At 35.1% G+C, this 20,133-nt stretch overlaps 1 protein-coding gene across 3 annotated transcripts in view; it reads right to left on the bottom strand.

Moving 5' to 3' along the window:
• The window catches only part of DYNC2H1 (dynein cytoplasmic 2 heavy chain 1), a 367,993-nt gene that overhangs the window by 324,713 nt on the left and 23,147 nt on the right, over positions 1-20,133 (bottom strand). For all 3 annotated transcript variants that reach the window (XM_062196938.1, XM_062196939.1, XM_062196940.1), the window contains exons 14-22: positions 16,335-16,487; positions 15,651-15,749; positions 14,350-14,489; positions 14,037-14,265; positions 13,214-13,341; positions 5,766-5,881; positions 5,009-5,136; positions 3,157-3,306; positions 1,299-1,504 (exon numbers count right to left, since the gene is read on the bottom strand). In XM_062196938.1, the coding sequence (XP_062052922.1) occupies positions 1,299-1,504; positions 3,157-3,306; positions 5,009-5,136; positions 5,766-5,881; positions 13,214-13,341; positions 14,037-14,265; positions 14,350-14,489; positions 15,651-15,749; positions 16,335-16,487 (1,349 nt within the window). The remainder of the gene's footprint in view (positions 1-1,298; positions 1,505-3,156; positions 3,307-5,008; positions 5,137-5,765; positions 5,882-13,213; positions 13,342-14,036; positions 14,266-14,349; positions 14,490-15,650; positions 15,750-16,334; positions 16,488-20,133) is intronic.

The raw sequence follows: 20,133 nt of genomic DNA, 5'->3' as shown, positions 1-20,133 counted from the left end.
GAGTCCAGGCTACTCTGCACTTCTGGTCCAGCTTCCTGAGGATAATTCCGGGAGGCAGCAGATGACAGCCTAGATGCCTGGGTTCCTGCCACCCACATAGGAGACCTGATTGGAGTCCTAAGCTCCTGCCTTCAGCCTGGACTACCCCGGGCTATTACAGGCATCTGGGAAGTAGACCAGCAGATGCAGGGTATCTCTTTTTCTGCTTCTCCGATTCTCTCAGTTACTCTGCCTTTCAAATAAATAAATCTTCAAAAAAAGGGGGGGGGGGGGCAGCACTGTGGCGCAGCTACTTAAACCCCTGGCCTGAAGCACCGGCATCCAATATGAGCGCAGTTCTAGTCCCGGCTGCTCCTCTTCCCATCCAGCTCTCTGGGATAGCCTGGGATAGCAGTAAAAGATGACCCAGGTCCTTGGGCCCCTGCACCCATGTGGGAGACCCAGAAGAAGCTCCTGGCTCCTGCTCCTGTCTTCGGATCGGTGCAGCTCTGGCCATTGCAGCCATCTGGGGACTGAGCCAGAGAATGGAAAACCTTTCTCTCTGTCTCTACCTCTCTGTAACTCTGTCTTTCAAATAAATAAAATAAATCCTAAAAAAATTAAAAATAAATAAAAATAAGTGTTAAAAAATGAAGGAAAGAAAGAATGAAAGAAAGAATAGTACTAAACTATCCATTTTACTATAAAATTAATTAATTTATGGCTATATTGGCCTAAATAGATCAAACCTAAACAGTACTCAAATTTAATACCTGGTATTATTATATAATAAACTGGCAAAGCATTTTCTAATTACTTATTTTGCTAGATTGTTTTCTCAGAGACATTGAAAATATTTTTCTAAAAATTAAATATATTCCATAATTACAAAGGGCAGGACCACAGATAATCAGTATTCCAACTCCACAATTTAACTTATAAGTAAATTTAATTTTTATTTCTATTTCTAGGGCTTTCTTGGAATTTGTTTTTTCTGAATATAAGGTGGCTTCAAAAAGTCTGTGGAAACTGGAATTCCAAGATAAGATCATTTTACTGCACAAAAAAAAAATCCTGAAATTCTATATAGTTTCTTCATAACACACGTGTTCCATAACTCTTTCAAGTCTTCTCACATAACTCAGTCACATCACTGCTTTCTTAAGGTTACACAAAAGTAGTAATTTAAACACTTAACTTGCATTTTAAAGCTACTGGCGTTTATGAGATGAAGTATCAAGATATGAGATGAAAGAAAATTCTAGGTTAATATATTTTTTCAAAACTAGCACTACCAGTTTAACAAAAAAGACACTTACATTAGCTTCTTTCTTATGACTTCAAGATCATCAAATTCAATTTTTTTCTCTTTTATTAACTTTGCACTTTTATCAAGAGTATTATGTTGACCATTTTCAATAATATCATCACCAGGCTTTAGTTGATCCCAACGAGCTTTAAATTTTTCCAGTTCTTGATAATAGATCTGAAGACGTGATTTCACATTTCCTTTCATCACTTCAATCTAATAAATAATTAACACAAAGTAAAATGTCACTTTTTCACATTTTTATATCTAATATTTTTATTTAAAAGTGAAAATATATCAACATCAACTTTTCAAAGATTGTTTTTATTTTAATTATTGATTTCAATTATAAAACAATTGAAAGACAAAAGAAGGTAATAAATTTAAACTAATAAAAGATAACGTGGGGCTGGCGCTGTGGCCCAGTGCGTAAAGCCACTACCTGCAGTGCTGGCATCCCATATGGGTGCCGGTTCGAGTCCCAACTGCTCCACTTCCTAACCAGCTCTCTGCTATGGCCTGGAAAAGCAATAGAAAATGGCCCAAGTCCTTGGTTCCCTGAACCCATGTGGGAGACCTGGAAGAAGCTCTTGGCTCCTGGCTTCAGATCAGTGCAGCTCCAGCCATTGTGGCCAATTGGGGAGTAAACCAGCATATGGAAGACCTCTCTCTTCTCTCTCTCTCTGCCTCTCCTTTTCTCTGTGTGTAAGTCTTTCAAATAAATAAATAAATCTTTACAAAAAAAGATAACACTAAAAAAAATCATCATTAAACAAATCATTCACGTGAATAACAGCATCCCCTACAACCATCAACAGGTGATATAATCTAAAAATTGTTCAATGACTGCTGCTTGTTCAACCTGAGTATATAGCTTCTTAATTCAGGAAAGTATTTTCCAGTCTCCCAGCACATCTAAAGGCTTTAAGAGTAACTTCTTGGGGTCAGCACTATGGTGCAGGTTAAGCCACCGAATGCAATGCTGGCATTCCATATGGGCACCAGTTTAAGTCCCACTTCAATAGTGATCCACTTTAGATCCAGCTCCCTGCTAATGTGCCTGCAAAAGCAGTGGAGAATGGCTGAAGTCCTTGGACCCATGCACCCATGTGGAAAACCTGGAAGAAGTTTCTGGCTCCTGGCTATGGCCTGGCCTATCCCCATTTGGGGAGTAAACCAGTGGATGGAATATTGATCTCAAACTCTCTCTCTTCGCAACTCAGCCTTTCAAATAAATAAAGTCTTTAAAAAAAAAAAAAAAAAGAGTAACTTCTGGTTAACAATAGATAACTGCAAGAAATGCATGCAGTTCCCAGATTGCCCTCTTAAAAAAAGATGGTTCCCTTTCCTATTTCCAGTGGATGTGGTAGCAACCCAGCTTGGACAAAACCTTGGGACTGGAGGAGAAATACCACTGAAGAAATACAGGCTCACAACAAAATTACAGAACAGAGGCATCATATCAGCTTGTAGTCTAACTTGAGAGAGAAACCTAAGCTAATATTTTGTGTCTAGATTCATGATATTTACATCAAAATAAATTTAGTAATTAAATAATATAGTTTCAGACAAACTTAAGCAACACATGATAAGTAATAAATTCAACCAACAGACTGAAAACAATATTACATTTCAAAGTACATTTCAAATTACAAAGTACATCTCCTTCTTGCTCTGGTAGAAGTGAAGACAAACCATATGAAACAATCATATACAAAGTATTTTGCTATAAAAGCACTGAAGGGAATCAATTTCAATAGCAACGTTAAATCTGTATAAATTTGAGCTATAATGGAATAAATATAAGCAAGAAATCATAAATTAGAAATTTTTTTTCCATTTTAATAAAATAACTAGGAAGTTCTTACCTGATCTTTAATCATAAGTTGATGACTTTCCATCATCAACTCAAATTTATCCCATTTAGCTTTCAGATTACTAATTGTTTCTAAACCTCCACCTGCCACGGTTCGTAAAAGTTTGTTTTTATCTTCAGCTTCTTGAAATAAGGGCAAAATCTGAACATTAAAAAAAAATGTGAAAACTTACTTATTAAATCTCATGATTTCATTTAGTTTAATTTTTGTCTCATGATTTGCTTTTTTGAAAGTAAGATTTTTGCTTTTAAATAATCTGTTAAATTTCAGGATAAAAATTTTCTAATGCTAATTATTATACACAAACTCAACTAAGGTTAAAAAAAGTATAAAGTTAAAATGGGTAATCAAAGTAGTAATATCAGACTCAATGAAACCAGGAATCCATAAAGCCAAATATAATTGTTCTTCATAGCAACATTCTCATTAAAGATGTTCTATTCATAAGAAAATGCTACAGAGGCCTCTAAAAGAGCTAAGACCAGTGATTACATTATAAGTTAACTGAATTATCCTACTTCCTAGAGAAGAATAAATCATGAAAAAATTAATTAATAAATGGAAAAGTGAAGAAGAGAAATCAAGCTCCTAAATTTGGGGTTTCTAACTGGAATACCCTAAGTTGTGTATAACAGTGGTTTCTTAATCAGTTTGGATGTAGGTCAACAGTTACTAAATGGTCTGACTATGCCTTTTAAAGTGCTATAAAATAAATATCCTATAATTAATATCTATAACATTAACTACTTAGGAAAATAATCAAATTTATTGAAATATATTTAAATATCACTGTTCATGTATAATAAAACAGACAAAAAAATAAATTCAAATATATCTCAAAAGGAAGGCCAATGGACTGAAACAGCACGCTGTACTATGAGAATCAGCAAGAAGAAAGAAAAAGTACACCAGAATTTTAATTTTCTACATATGAACAGGCCTTAGGTTGGCCTGTAGAGATATCATAATAGTTTCCTAAATTACCTGCATCCAGTCCTATCCCTGAAATCCACATAGTAATATATAGAATATCAAAACAGAATTCTATGACATCTTGCCAAACCCAGCAACAACTTCCCAATTCCCACAGAATACAGTCTTAACATCCTTAACCTTGGACCATAACGAACAGTCCAAATAAACCTCCTTTCTTCATAATGTATCACAGCTGCATCACATTGCCTGGAATATATCAGATGATCTATAAATATGCATCTAATTAATGAGTGAATGTGTGCTTTTGCTAACTCCCACAGCTCATCACCATGCCTTCTTTAATTAATTCTTTCTACAATATATAGGTACATTAGATTCTTGAATTTGTCATATAGCAATCATAAAAGTTTTTAGTAATTTGAAATGTTTCTTTTTCTTACTCTAAATGTAACTAAAATGACCCACAATGTTTTCTAAAACTTTGGCTTGCTTATTCTGGGCTCTGGCCTTCTGAATACTATTTTTATGAACCCCTAACATTCCATCTTTGTATTTAATTATGAATTCCTCCATCATGTATATGTATATATATGTAATCCAATGTGAGATTTACCATCATGCTTTAGCATTCTAAAATTACAACTCAGAAGATAACACTACGACTTATTTAAGCTTGCCTTATTTTAATATGCTTCATCATAAAATAGGCTTCTGAAAACAATGACAGCATTATCATTCTTGTTATACTATACCAACACAGTATCAAGTGTACAATCATGAGCTGACCAGCTGGACCACATTACATAAACTTCCTTTTATATATGTTTTGAGATCATATATTTATCATGTCATTTTGTAATTTAAACATCTCCAGTACTACTGAAAAGCATTACTTTGTGATTCTTACCTCTGGCTTACGTTCCTGTAGCTTACTATATTGTAAATTTGCATCACCTATTTCTTCCACAGACTGAGGCATAACTGTTAAGACTTCCATAGCCTCCGTAACAAATGTATCAATTTCATGTAAGTGAGCTAAATGGGTAATATTGAAATATAACATTATTCCCATCAAAAAGATTCAGCTGCATTTTTCCTAAATCAAGGAGTATTCAAAGTGATTACTACGTGAAACATATTAGATCTTATTATCATTTGCTTTTGTACAAAACAATTTCAAAGTGTGGAATAAGCAAAAAAGAATTTTTTCCATGAATATTTGTTTCGTGATATACTTAAAACTTTTGGGAAAAAGAAACAAAATCTACTCATTCTTAGTAAATTTTACTGAAAATTAGGTATGTTTTCAATCTTTTAAAATACATTAAATCATCTCAGTTTGAAAGAAAAAATCTTGTGGTGTTTGGAAAATAATTTTGGCAACTGAAATGTTAGAGATACACACTAAACCAAAATGACCTACATTTCTCAGTAACATAGGCAACAAATTAATACTTCTTAGACTGCAAACAACAAAAATGCCTTCAATTTTTAATTTTTTAGAAATTAAATATGGACTTTTTAAAATTATCATTTTGAGAAAATACATTTCCTAATACTTTCTAAGTAAGTTTTGCTTTTTAATCATCACCAAGAGTCACATAACTATCGAAGTACAGGCCTTTATATACAAAGTAAAAACAAAAATTTGAATGTGTCTTTACCCTGGATGGATTTCTTCAGAGAAACAACAAGCATATCAAACAACTTCTGAATGAGATCATCAATCACAGTCTTCACAGGGTTGCAATTAATATTTAAACAGTCCACCTTGACAGTACTGAAAAAATGTCAATTGATACATTGTGAAATGAAAAAGAAAACTAGAGGAAAAAAGATTCATTATGATATTATAATCACTTTGTATAACACATTTTAAAGCGTAAGTAAAAAGCATTATTGAGATCCTTAAGCACATTCAGATATAGCAAAAATGTCTCATACATATTGTTTAAGTTTTTCATTAAACAATGGTTTCATTATAATACTACATTTAATTGTCAAATGTTTTGAAAAAGCAGTACTTTATGATTCACTAAGTATCAACAGAATATATTTAAATATTTATAAACTTTACAAGTCACAGCACATAATACACTTAAATATCAGTAAGATAAATAAATTATCCTACAGTCAAAATACAAGCAATAATAATAAAAGAAGAAAATATACGACATAAAGGCTTTAAAACAATAAAATTATGAGATATCACTTAAAGCTTACAAAATTAACAGAAATGTAATAATTAATTTACATCTTTGGTTTTGAAATCTCCAAACCATTGGTCAGATTATAAAATAATGTAACCCTCGTGAAGAGCAATTTTTATGTCAAATAATTTGAAATAGGTATATCTCTTGTTCTTAAAAACCCCACCTTTCGAAATTATCTTAAGGTGGCTTTGCAGCACACACAAATTAAGCTGCTGCCTGCAACTCTGACATCCACTTTGAGCACTAGTCAGTCCTAGCTGCTCCACTTCTGATTCAGCTCCCTGCTAATGTGCATGGGAAAGCAGCGGAAGATGGCTCAAATACCCAGACCACTGCTAGCCACATGGGATACCCGGATGGAGTTCCAGGCTCTGGGCTTCAGCCTGGCCCTTGGGCAGTAAATCAGTAGACTGAAGGTTTCTCCCCCTCTCTCTGTAACTTCCCTTTCAAATAAATATTTTTTTAAAAAAAAAGAACAAAATTATCCTGAGGATATTTTCAAGTCAGACTTCAAGATTTAGGCACAAGCATCTTCATCAAAACATTAATAGTAAAACTTTTTACAAACAAATGAAATACAGGAATGGTTAAATAAATTCTTATAAAGCACTGTGGCACGTGCTGCAGATTAAACCGCTACCTATGACTCCAGCATCTCATATGAGCACCAGTTCAAGTACTGGCTGCTCCTCCTATTTTTAAACATTTTTTTATTTATATAAAGGGAACAAATTTCATGTATTTCGTATATACAGTTTTAAGAGCATAATGATACTTCTCACTTCCTATCCATCCTCCTCTTTCTTTGCTTATTTTTCTTTCAATTTTTACAATGATATACTTTAAGCTTTCTTTATAGTCACAAATTAACCCTCCAATAAATGAGGAATTCAACAAGTACTAAGTTGAAAAGCCACTGTTTGTCAAGAGTACAGACAGGGGCTTTGAATATAATCAAATCTCAAAAAGCCAATTTCATTTATATACATTAAATTTTTCTGTACTCTATATAAGTTACCACAAATCAGGGAAAGCATGATATCTGCCTTTTGGAACTGGCTTATTTCACTAAATATTGTAGTCTCCAATTGTATTCATTTTGGTGTAAAAGGCAGAATTTCATTCTTTTTACGGCTGAGTAGTATTCCATTGTGTGTGTATGTATACATATGTGTGTCTGTGTGTGTGTATATATATCTATATATAAAATTTCTTTATTACATCATCAGTTGATGGACATCAGGGCTGATATTATATCTCAGCTGGTGTGAGTTGAGCTGATATAAACATAGTGATACAGATAACTCTTTTATATGCTGATTTCATTTCCTTTGGGTAAATTCCCAGGAGTGAAATGGCTGCCTCCAGCTTTCTTTTTATTGTTTTGAATTGCTTTAAATAGTCAGGGTTTCTTGTGATTCCATATGAATTTCAAGGTCATTTTCTCCAAATCTGAGAACATCTCTGGTATTTTGATTGGGATCACATTGAATCTATAAATTACTTTTGAGTAGTATGGACAACTTGATTATATTAATTCTTTTTTTTTTTTATTTTTAACTTTTATTTAATGAATATAAATTTCCAGTGTACAGCTTATGGATTACAATGGCTTCCCCCCCCCAATTCTTACAATCCACAAACATGGATTTTTCCTCTTTTTTTTCTTTTTGCATGTCTTCTCTTTCCTTAATATTTTGTAATATTTATTGTAGATATATTTCACATCCTTGGTTAAATGTATCCCAAGGTATTTAAATGTTTTGTTGCTATTGTGAATGGTACTGATCTTACAAATTCTTCTCAGCCATGGCATTTTTGTATACAAAGGCTATTGATTTTTTTGTGGTGATTTTACATCTTACACCTTACAAATTTGCCAATAACCTCTTAAGAGTTCCAATAATCTCTTAGCAGAGTCTTTTGGTTCCCCTATGTATAGGATCATGTCATCTGCAAACAGGAATAATTTGATTTCTTCCTTTCCAATTTGTATACCTTTAATTTATTCTTCTTGCCTGAGGGCTCTGGCTAAAATTTCCAGAACTATATTGAATAGTAATGGCGAGAGTGGGCATCCCTGCCTGGTTCCAGGCATTAGTGGAAATGCTTCCAGCTTTCTCCATTCAATAAGATGCTGGCTGTGGGTTTGTCAATATATTTGTCATATATTGCCTTAATTGTGTTGATGTAAGTTCCTTCTATACCCAATTTGCTTAAGGTTTTTATCCTAAAAGGCAACTCATGACTAGAGCCTAGGGAGATTACTGACGCCATGAACAAGAGTGTCAAATTGTTAAGTCAACCACAGGAGTCACTGTGTACTTACTTCTCATGTGGGATCTGTCCTTAATGGGTTATCCAATGTGAATTAATGCTATAACTAGTACTGAAACAGTATTTTACACTTTGTGTTTCTATGTGGGTGCAAACTGATGAAATCTTTTTTATATATACTAAATCGATCTTCTGTATATAAAGATAATTGAAAATGAATCTTGATGTGAATGGGATGGGAGAAGGAGCGGGAGATGGGGGGGGTGCGAGTGGGAGGGAAATTATGGGAGGGGGAAGCCATTGTAATCCATAAACTGTACTTTAGAAATTTATATTTACTAAATAAAAAAAATTAACAATGAAAAAAAAAAGAATATGACTTTTCTAGACTCTGAAGTTGCCTAGGGGTAGCACCCACCATCTGACTCTTTCTCATAGAAAAAGACACTGTCATGTTATCGATTCTGAGGAAATTAGGGGTTGTTACCCAAATATGTATTTTATGTTATCATAGTCTACCCCCTGGTCTGTGGACACCAATCTCTTACATCAAAAGGACATGCAAAGGAGATTGGATTAATATGGCAGAGTAGGGAGGGAGCTTGCTGCTCTCTAGTCTAGAGAAGATAGTTAACAACAACAAAAAAAAAAAGTGGAGAGATTGCAGTCTCATGGAAGAGCTTAGGCAGAAAATAGCAGAGGAAACTCCACGCAAATAGAGGGACACTGTGGACCTACATGGAGGGTGTGGACATACACAACTAAGGACCCCAGCAGCCAAGAGCCTTCTCACCAGCTTTTGAGCGTGAGGTGAGACCAGACTGCAGCAGCCCAAGCCACTGGCAATAAAGCTGCAGGAAGAGCTTAGAGGGAATCCAGCTTGGAGCCCTGTGGGGAATAGTGTACTTGCCAAACTAGAGGGGATAATTAAAGGGGGGGAGGGTGCATTTTTTCTCTCCCCAATCACTCTGCAATGGCATCCTGCAACAAGCTGATAGAGAGTATATGCCAATTTGAACATACATTAAGAGCTGCACCAGCTCATGTCTGCAACCAGCCATGCAGAGACTCCTCAGTCTGGTCGGGAGAACTGACAGGGGGCTGGGTGCTCGTGACTGTGGGAGTCTTGTGTGCACTGACTGTGAAAAAACTGAGGCTGTGTGGGAGAGCTCAGGGTGTGGCTGGGACTTTGAGCAGTCACTGTGGGAGGCTCCAAATGTTCAGGACTCCTGGTTACCTGGTGAGGGACATTTCTGGGGAATCTGTGCCTGCATCGAGGACTGCATGGATCCTGTGTGTGGTTCTTGTGGCAGAGCAGAAGAATATTATACCCACTGGGGCTGGCACTCAGACACCAGTCTCAATTGAGGAAAGGAGGTGAGCTGAGTCTATGCAAACCTCCCCTCTAAAAAAAAAAAAAAAAAAAAAAGAGAGATTTACCATTCCTAACCTGGATGTGTCATCTTAGACACCCCTTCACCCTGGAGAACTGAACAGAGCCCTGTGGTCACATCTGCCACATGCCTCTAGATAATCATTGAAAGCAGACACTCCACTAATCCACAGAGGCATAGTTCAAAGATAAAAGCCGCCACAGCGAAAAAACAAAGAAGAAACCAAGAAGTATCTCCCCAAATGCTGAATAACAAACACACCAATTCAAAAAACAAAAAGACAGCAATGACACCCCCAAAAGAACACAACACTTCAGTATTAGCTTGTGAAGAGATTGAAGAAATGCCAGAAATGGAATTCAAAAATTGATTATAAGATTACTTAGAAGTAATCAGAACAAATGCATGAACTAATGAAATCCATACATGACATGAGAAAATTTCTCCCACAAAATTGAGATCTTAACAAGAAATCAAAATGAAATATTGGAAATGAATAATTCAACAGAACAAATAAAAAATGTGATGTAAAGCCTTAACAATGGAATCGATAAAGCAGAAGAATGAATATTTGATTTACAAGACAGATGGCAGAAAATTACACAGTCAGACAAAAAACAAGAAGAAATTAGAAAACTAAAAATCACTGTTGGGAATCTACAGGATACTATCAAACGACCCAGCATACAGTTCTAGGAGTCCCTGAAGGCATGGAAAGAGAGAAAGGATTGGAAGGCCTTTTTAGTGAAACAACAACAGAAAACTTCCCTTATTTGGAGAAAGAAAGGGACGTCCAAGTATAGGAAGCACATAGAACTCCTAACAGACATGACCAGAAAAGATCTTCATCATGATACATTGCAATAAAACTCAACACAGTAAAACATAAAGTAAAGATTCCAAAATGTGCACAAGAGAAATGCCAGCTTACTTTCAGAAGAACTCCAATCTGCCCAGTGGACTTCTCATCAGAAACCCTACAGGCTAGGAGAGAATGGCAAGATATATTCCAAGTATTAAAAAAAAAAAATAGTCAACCCAGAATACCATACCATGCAAAGCTCTCATTTATGAATGAAGGTGAAATAAAGACCTTCTATAACAAACAAAAATTGAAAGAATTTGTCACCACCCATCCAACCACGCAAAAGATGCTTAAGGATGTGCTGCACAAAGAAACATAGAAACATGGTCATCACTACGAAATAAGGTAAAGGAAGAAAACTTTCCAATAAAAGTACAAAGGAAATCCAAAGTAAAAAATAGAATATGACTTTTCAAACATTATAGCATATTTCCAAAATGTACTAATAAAATAATTATCTGTGTGTTTTTGCATTCATTTATGTGTACATTAGCATAGATGAATATTTGTTAATTTATTAACAAGGACAGAAAGAATGTAAGACAGGTATTCTTTGTTTATCATGTTTAACTTTGTCAAGGAAGAAGAAATAGAATACTATCCACAGTAAGATCAAACAAATAGTAGATGTAGCAGTCAAAGGCCTTGAGCAGTCAGGTAACAGCACAAAGCATAAGAAACTAGGCAAGATTGGGACCTAAGACAACAGAGAAATGAAACCCCATATGCAAGCACTAAAAAAGTACTATCTTTTCCTTACCTCAAAGCACTATTAGTGATATTATCATTACCCTAAAAATACAAGCTCACACCCTTCAAGTTATTTGTCTCCTCTATTTCTCATCCTTCAACTTCCTCCAATAAATATGATCTCTCCATTCCTCATAATATTTCCTCTTTGTCATTTTAAGTACAATTACACTTAATTAGTTATTGCTGGTCCTCTGGATAACTAACAGACTAGCCTGATAAGATGTCTTTATTCTACAACTCTAATATTTATTTTGAGATTAATCTTCAGTACTGACACAGTCTTAGTACTGACATACAACTGTTGGAAATCTTCAAAAGCTAACCATTCTGAAATGAGTAAGATACAAATTCCCTACTTTAGCATGTAAAACTCTCCCAAATCTATACCTTATGTATTCTTTTCCAGCACTACCACTCTCTTGTTCCTAATAATACATTAATTCTAAACATTCTCAATTAGCAAACTCCATTATTTTTGGCAAACAAATCCCTATGAGCCTCTGCTCTAACTTCACAATCTAATTTCTGTGAAAATCATAGTTCAAATTTCACTATCCTAACAAAAATTTCCTTGATTTTGCCTCAAATGGATGAGATATCCTCATCTTCTGAATCCCCAGAGTTTTACTCTAGTCTTTAATATGGAATATAAACATTCTACTGCCCAATTATTGTTTAACAATAACAATTAGTAACTAATATTTACTGAAAACATACATTATACCATTAATGCATATTCAAATTATTCATTTAATCCTCAAAACACTGTGAAGTAAAAACTAAAGTTCACCTAAATGACTACCAAATCCTGAAGCTGGCAGGAGCCATTTAACTGCAGAGCACACACTCATTTAGCCTCCATGAGTATTTGACTTAGTTATCAGATATATTTGTATTATTGCACTACCAGAGAGTAAGCAACTCAATCTTACATTCTGTCTTATTCATCTTTGTACTACTAAATACAATTTTGCATGCCATAAATATTTTCCAAATAGTCACTGAAAATGGACAAATGAGTTAATAAAACTAATATTATCATTTAATAGTGATATATGCACTATTACACATGAACTTTTATGGAACTTATTGCCAACAGTGGCTCCAGTGGTGTGAAATATAGATAACAAGAAAGGTATATTTTCAAGCAGCTAGGTTATAAGATGCCCCTCCGAGTCTTTTGTACATCAGGCAATACCGAGATGCATATACTATGTGTTCTTCAGAATGCCTTCTAGAGCATTCTGAAAGGAAGCAGGGCAAGACAAAAGCAGAGTCAAATATCAGCAGCTTCATATTCCCTAAATGTTTTCATCATATTTAGACTGTGTCCTGTGTCAATGCATACCAAATATTAGCTCCTCATACTAGATCTAGATAAAAGTCTCTTCCTGCACTCTATTCTACCAACTAGGTCTTAGCCAGCAGAGTCAAGAAGAGAAACTTCTTTTACTCTCTGTAATGCCTACCCAGATGATACTCAAGGATCATAACAAAGGTCTAGAGAATGTAAAATATTGATATGATTTTAACACCATTAAATAGAGAGTACCTTTACTATCTAGTCAAAAACCATAATGATACTTAAGTATTACATCAGCACCCAATACCTTGGAAGTCGTTCTACTTCTTTTCCTTTTATTTTCAGTGCTTTAAAATTTTTCTCCCAGTCATGTACCGTAAAGAGATGCTTTTCCACCAGAGCTTCCATATCGATTTGCCCAATTACTATCCATTCCTATTTAAACAATTAAAAACATAATTAAAGAAACAGAACAAGTTAACATTTAAAAGATTAGAATCCACTTACTAAGACCAACAAAAAGGAATACACGTGGAGTAGTTGAGTAAACAGCAATTTAAGTATATAAATATAATCATTACTTCATAGTTTACAGAATGAACAGAAAAAAAAATTTAATACGAAAATGCAGAGTGGCATAGCAGGTCAAGATGACACCTGCAATGCTGGCATCCCAATATAGGTGCCGGTTTGAGTCCTGGCTGCTCCACTTTCAATCCAGTTCCCTGTTGATGGCCTGGGAAAGCAGCAGAAGATGGCACCAGTGATTGAGCTCTTGCCAACCACCTGGTAGACCTGGATGAAGCTCCTGGCTCCTAGCTTCACCCTGGCTCAGCCCTATCAGTGGCAGTCACCTGGGAAGTAAACCAGCAGTTGGAAGATCTCTCTCTCTCACCCTCTCTCTCTTAGTTCTGCCTTTCAAATAATAAATCAATATTTCAAAAAACGAAAAGAAAAAACTAGTTTCTCAGTCTTCACAAAATAGCCAAAGACAACAACAACAAAAAAAAACAGTATAACTACTCTCATCTGCAGAAATAAATCCAGAATGTGTAAAAATCCATAAATATGGCACTCTAGTTAGCCAAATTTTAAATCATATGAAGGACAGAAAATTACATGATCTATACCTTATGTTGGTGTAAAACAGCTGACAACCTTCTAAACAGATCTTCTGCTTTGCTGAAAATAGTCAGGAATCCACTTGCATTTCTATCAATCATAATAGAAAAAATAGATTCATCTCCTGCCTCACCGACTCCCTTAAATTGATTTGGAATGCTGATGAATCTCTTCATTTCTCTGTAATATTTAGCCCGTATTTCTTCAAAGGGTGGCCTGAATTGTAGCCGTCCCTGTCTGAAAGTAAATAAATAATTTAAAATACAAACTATAAGAAAAATGTAAATTTTAAAGTAAAATTAGAGTTTTGAAACATCTTACTTGTAAGTTAATTCTATATTTATTTCTGGAAGATTCTCATTAAGTGCTTCCAAGCCCATCTGATATTGATGCTCCAGAGCTTTGTACAACTGATGATTCCAGTGCTGTTTCCATGCATGCATGTCACTTGCTTGGAATCCCTAAATATTACATTCACATTTTTCATTTAGTGCCACAAGATATTTTACATTCAACATTTTCATTTTCATTTACAATCATAAGAAAAACAAATTTATTTTAAATTATCTTAAAACCATGCAACTCCCTATCTGCCACTTTTAGTTGACAAATAAAAAATTTCTAATTAAAAAAAAGCAGTAAAATTTTTAAAAGTCAAGTTAATTATGAAATGGATTTTACACTTGGACTTTATTTTTTTGATGCAGTAACACAAACACTGGTTTATTTGGTGAACTTCTTAGCCCTTTATCAAAAATTTCCTTCAAGTGTAGCTCTTCTCTTCCTTGCCCATTCTTTAAATCAGGGGTAGGGAAGCATTTATCTGTCAAGGCTCATTTGGATATTTATCACATCATTTGCAGGCTATACAAAATGATCAACTTAAAAACTGGCCTGTTATAGAGTTATTGAATTTCAAGTCTTGCCTGCAGTTCCCTTGGCAGGGCAAGACCAAATGATTTCACAGGCTGCATATGGACGATCCCTAACCTGTTAATCCACTGGATGCTTTAAAACATGGAAAATTTAACATACTAGGATGCTCAGGATATTTCAAGTACTTTTATTATTTCATACAACAATAAACACATCAAATCTAGTACTTAGCTTTTATTTCTTAAGTTCTAAAACTGAAAAATATATGTAAATATATAAGACATTCAACTTATGTTCAATCAAGACTACATTATGATCTACTATGTAGCAGGGTATGTGCTAGCCACCTTTATTCATGTCATTTCTCATAACAAAATGTGAATATAACTAAAATTTTACTCTTCTACCAAAAGAAAGAAAAAATTCTGAAATGAGATATTTCACATTAGGCTTCTGCCTAAACTTAACTCTTACTTCTAGAGATGTCAGTGTAACCTACAAAAAGAGCACCAAGTCAGAACACCCACAAACTCTGAATTAAAGAGTATGGCATGCCATAAAACAAACAGAAACTTATTTTTTAAATGTGAACTAAATCTTAATTTTATACTCTTTATACATAATTCAAAGAAGTCTTACCTTTTTAAAAATGTATTAGTAAATATTTATGAAATTCTCATCAATTCACATAATCACATTATGAAATCATATTTCAAAATACAGACACAAACTAAAACATACTCTACCTGTGCTTCTACACTTGCTAAACCAGTTCTCAACTCCTGTAATCCATCTTTCCAACGTTGTTGCTGCCGAAGCAGATCAATATTCATAAGAACTACCACCTATTAAAAATTAGAACACAACAGTGTCAAAGATAGGAGAAACAGACACTTTTCAGCGAAGAAATCTGATACACACTTCCTTAACCAAATGATCAAGTTCAACTCCATCTATAATAAGATACGAATACTGGACTGAAGCACTGAGAAAGGAAAAAAAAATCACTTCTGTGCTTTTCCTGCCAAAACTACAATTTCAGTCTAATCAAGAGAAAATATCATATAAACCTGAAACAACAGATAGTGTAGATGAGAATCAAGGCCATGATAAACAAGGAAAGACTGCAAAGGAAGAGACTGCAGAGACTCAACAAGTATATGCAAAGTGAAATTCTTTATTATATCCTAGAAAAGACAAAGAAGGTTAGGAAAGCTGTAAAATTCATAAACAGTCTATTTCCTAGTTTTGATAACTATACTGTGATTATATAAATTTTTAATATTGGACAAAGCTGGATAAAGGTAAATGTAAACTCTATACAACATTTTTTAAGTTTAATTCTTAAAGTATTTCAAAATAAGTTTTTAAAATCAAAAAATTTTTTAAATGAAGTATTCATAACTCACAGTTTTATAAACAAAATATACCTTTTCACAAAATGTAGTGTGCCATTTTCTCAATTTTCTATTTTCAGTGGCAAGTCGTTCAGCAGCATTTTGGAGTTTTTGGATGTAGCCTTCTAATTCTTTAGGATTATCCCATGTAATTTGTGACTTTCCTCCACTTCCTGCTTTTGAATTCTATGATACAGTAAATGATATTTAATATTCAGAAGCATTTCTTTTTCCCAGTACATTCATTATGCTATATCATAAGTTCAATTAGTTCAAATGCTAATCTGCATATAGTAATTTTCCACTTTAAAAATGATTAGGTAGGTTTTTCAAGATGGTAGAATAGGGAGGGAGCTTACTGCTCTGGTCTAGGGGAGCAAAGTTAAAAACAAAAGTGGATAGAGTGCAACCTCACAGAAGGTTTAGAGAAGAAACAGCAGAGGAGACTCGAAGCAAATTGGGGGAGAGGAGGGAACACTGTAGACCTACATGGAGGGTGTGGATGCACACAGCTTGGGACCCCAGCATCCAAGATTCACAGCACCAGCTTTGGAGTGAGGTGAGAACAAACTGCGGCAGCACAAACTACTGGTAATAAAGCTGCGGGAAGAGCCTGGCATGGGCCTGGCTTGGAGCCCTATAGAGGACAGTATACCTGCCAATCTAGAGGGAAAAAAACGGGGGCACATTTCTCTTTTCCCAACCATCTGGCACCGATGTCCCAAAACAGGCCAAGAGGGTGGGCCCATTTTGGACATACTTAACTGCTGCACCAGTTCGTATCCATACACCCAGCAACCAGCCAAGAAGAGACATTTGAGTATGGCTGAGAGAATTCACAGGGTACTGGGTAAATGTGACTGTGGGAGCCTTTTGCACAGGGACTGTGAAAACACTGTGGCTGAGTTGGAAGATGGAAGGTGTTGCTGGGATTTCGGGTAGTCACTATGGGTATCACTAAATGATCGGGGCTCCCTTATTCCCTGGTGAGGGTCATTGCTGCAGGATCGTATTCACATCAAGAAAGGCACAGATCCTCTGTGTGGTTCTTGTGACAGCACGGTTGAAAATTGTACCCATTGAGGATAGCATCTAGACACTGGTCTCCTTTGAGGTAGGAGGTGAGTATGAGAATATACCAACAGAGCACAAAGACCTCCCCTCTGACTAGAAAAAAAAAAAGAGAGAGAGAGAGCTTTACCATGCCCAACTTGAGTGTCACCTTGGACACTCCCATCACCCTAGAGCACTGAACAGAGCTCCCTCACCACAACTAGCACAAGTCTCTGAGTATTCACTGAAAGAGCAGACACTCCACTAAGCCACAGAAGAATATTCCAAAGAAAAAAGCCACCAGAGAGGAAAAAAAACAAAAATAAATGAACAAGTATCACCACAAGTGCCTATTAATAAGTGCAGAAATTGAAGACACAAAAATAAGGAAGACAACGTGATGCCCCTAAAAGAATACAACACTTCAATACTAGAATAGGAAGGTGAAGAAACTGACAAAATGCCAGAAATGGAATTGAAAAAACTGATCATAAGATTACTTAGAGAGCTCACAAAAGATGCATAATTCTTAGGTTCTTCTTTGGAGATAATTACGTTTCTAAAAGGAAATAAGGAAAAGAAAAAAAAGCAAAATCACTTTGAGATGCAATAAGTTTGAACAGCCCTTGTCTGGACTGCTGAGGAATTGATATTTTTGTCTCTTTGTTTATTTTTTCTTTCTTTTTTTCTTTTTCTTTCTCAGACTAAGCATTGAACTCTTTACCTACAACTGAGTTAATCCTCTGTATACAAAACTAAATGAAAATAGATCTTGGTGAAGAACAGGACAGGGAACAGGAGAGGGAAGAGGAGGAAGGGAGGGACAGTGGGTTGGAGGACAGGTGGGAAGAAATATTATGGTCCCAATGTATTTCTGAGATGCATGCAAATAAATAAAGATTACTTAGAAGTAGTAACAAGTAAGTTCATGAATTAAAGAAATCCATATATTATATGAATGAAAATTTTACCCAAGAATCTGAGATTTTAAAGACAAATCAAAATGAAATCTTAGAAATGAAGAATTCAATAGAATTATGGGATATATACTCTATATAATACTCCAGTAGTAAAAAAAAAAAAAAATGAAATCTGGTCATTTGCAACAAAATGGAGGAATCTGGAAAACATCATGCTGAGTGAAATAAGCCAGTCCCAAAGGGACAAGTATCATTTGTTCTCCCTGATCTGCAACAACTAACTGAGCACCTAAAAGGAAACCTGTGGAGGTGAAATAGACACTATGAGAAACAATGTTTTGATCAGCCCTTGTCCTGACTATTCAGGAACAACTTACTGTTTTACTCCTTTTAGTATTCTTTTGTTCTACTTAATACCATTGGTTGAACACTTTAACTAACTCACAATTATTCTTAGGTATTTAAATTTAACTGTAAAGTGATCCCTGTTAAATATAAGAGTGGGAATAAGAGACGGAGGAGATGTACAGTACAGCACATGCTTACTTGGACTTACACCTAATGGTAAAGTTAGAAACATGCCCGGGGATTCCAATTCAGTAACATCAATGTGGCATGTACCAATGCCATCTTACTAGTCAAAGTGATCACTTTAAGTTCATAATTGATCATAATGATAGGATTAAGAGTCAAAGGGATCACATAAACAAGACTAGTGTCTGCTATTACTGATAGAATTAAAAAGAAGAGAATGATCCAACATGGGAAGCAGGATACACAGCAGATTCATAGAATGGCAGATGTCCTAAACAGCACTCTGGCCTCAGAATCAGCCCTTAAGACATTTGGATCAGCTAAAAAGTACATGAGAGTATTTCAGGCATGGAAAGCCAAATCACTGTGAAAAAAATAAAATGAGATCCTAGCAGAAAGAATGAGCCATCAAAGAAGGAGGTACCTTTCTCCGAAAGGAGGAGAGAACTTCCACTTTGACTATGGCCTTGTCTAAATAAGATCAGAGTTGGCGAACTCAAGAGGCTTCCATTGACTTGGCAGCTCATGACAAGAGCCTTGGGTGATTACTGACGTCATAAATATAAGAGTGTCAATTGTTAATCAACAACAGGAGTCACTGTGCACTTACTCCCCATGTAGGATCTCTATCCTTAATGTGTGGTACTATGTGAATTAATGGTATAACTAGTACTCAAACAGTACTTTAAACTTTGTGTGTCTCTGTGGGTACAAACTGTTGAAATCTTTACTAAGTATATACTAAGTTGATCTTCTATATATAAAGATAATTGAAAATGAATCTTTATGAAGAATGGGATGGGAGAGGGGGTGGGAGATGGGATGGTTTGCAGGTGGGAGGGTGGTCATGGGGGGAAGAACCGCTATAATCTGAAAGTTGTGCTTTTGAAATTTATATTTATTAAATAAAAGTTTTCTATTAAAAAATCTCAGTTATTGAGCTCTTACACTGTGCTGTGTGCTTTACCAGTAAATTCTCTAATCCTGTAAGCCTCCTTCTAGTATATTTACTCCAAGGATGAGGAAACAGGCTTTGGTCTGTCTAGCTTTTGGGTTAGGGCCAATATTTACTACCACTACCACTAAGGGTAGGAGGGAAAAAGCCGCTATAATCCAAAAGCTGTACTTTGGAAATTTATATTTATTAAATAAAAGTTTTTAAACGGTAGAAAGCTTTAGAACAGACTCAGTGAAGCAGAAGAAAGAATATCTGAGTTAGAAGACAAATTGCTGGAAATTGTACAGTCATAGCAAAAAGAAGAAGAATAAATTAGAAAACTAATACACAGTGTCAGAGATTAAAGGGATACTATCAAATAACCCAA

The sequence above is a fragment of the Lepus europaeus genome, chromosome 7 (assembly GCF_033115175.1).
Source record: "Lepus europaeus isolate LE1 chromosome 7, mLepTim1.pri, whole genome shotgun sequence".
Lineage (NCBI taxonomy): Eukaryota > Metazoa > Chordata > Mammalia > Lagomorpha > Leporidae > Lepus > Lepus europaeus.
Note: the sequence above shows the minus strand (reverse complement) of the source record. Positions and strands in the feature narration are given on the sequence as shown.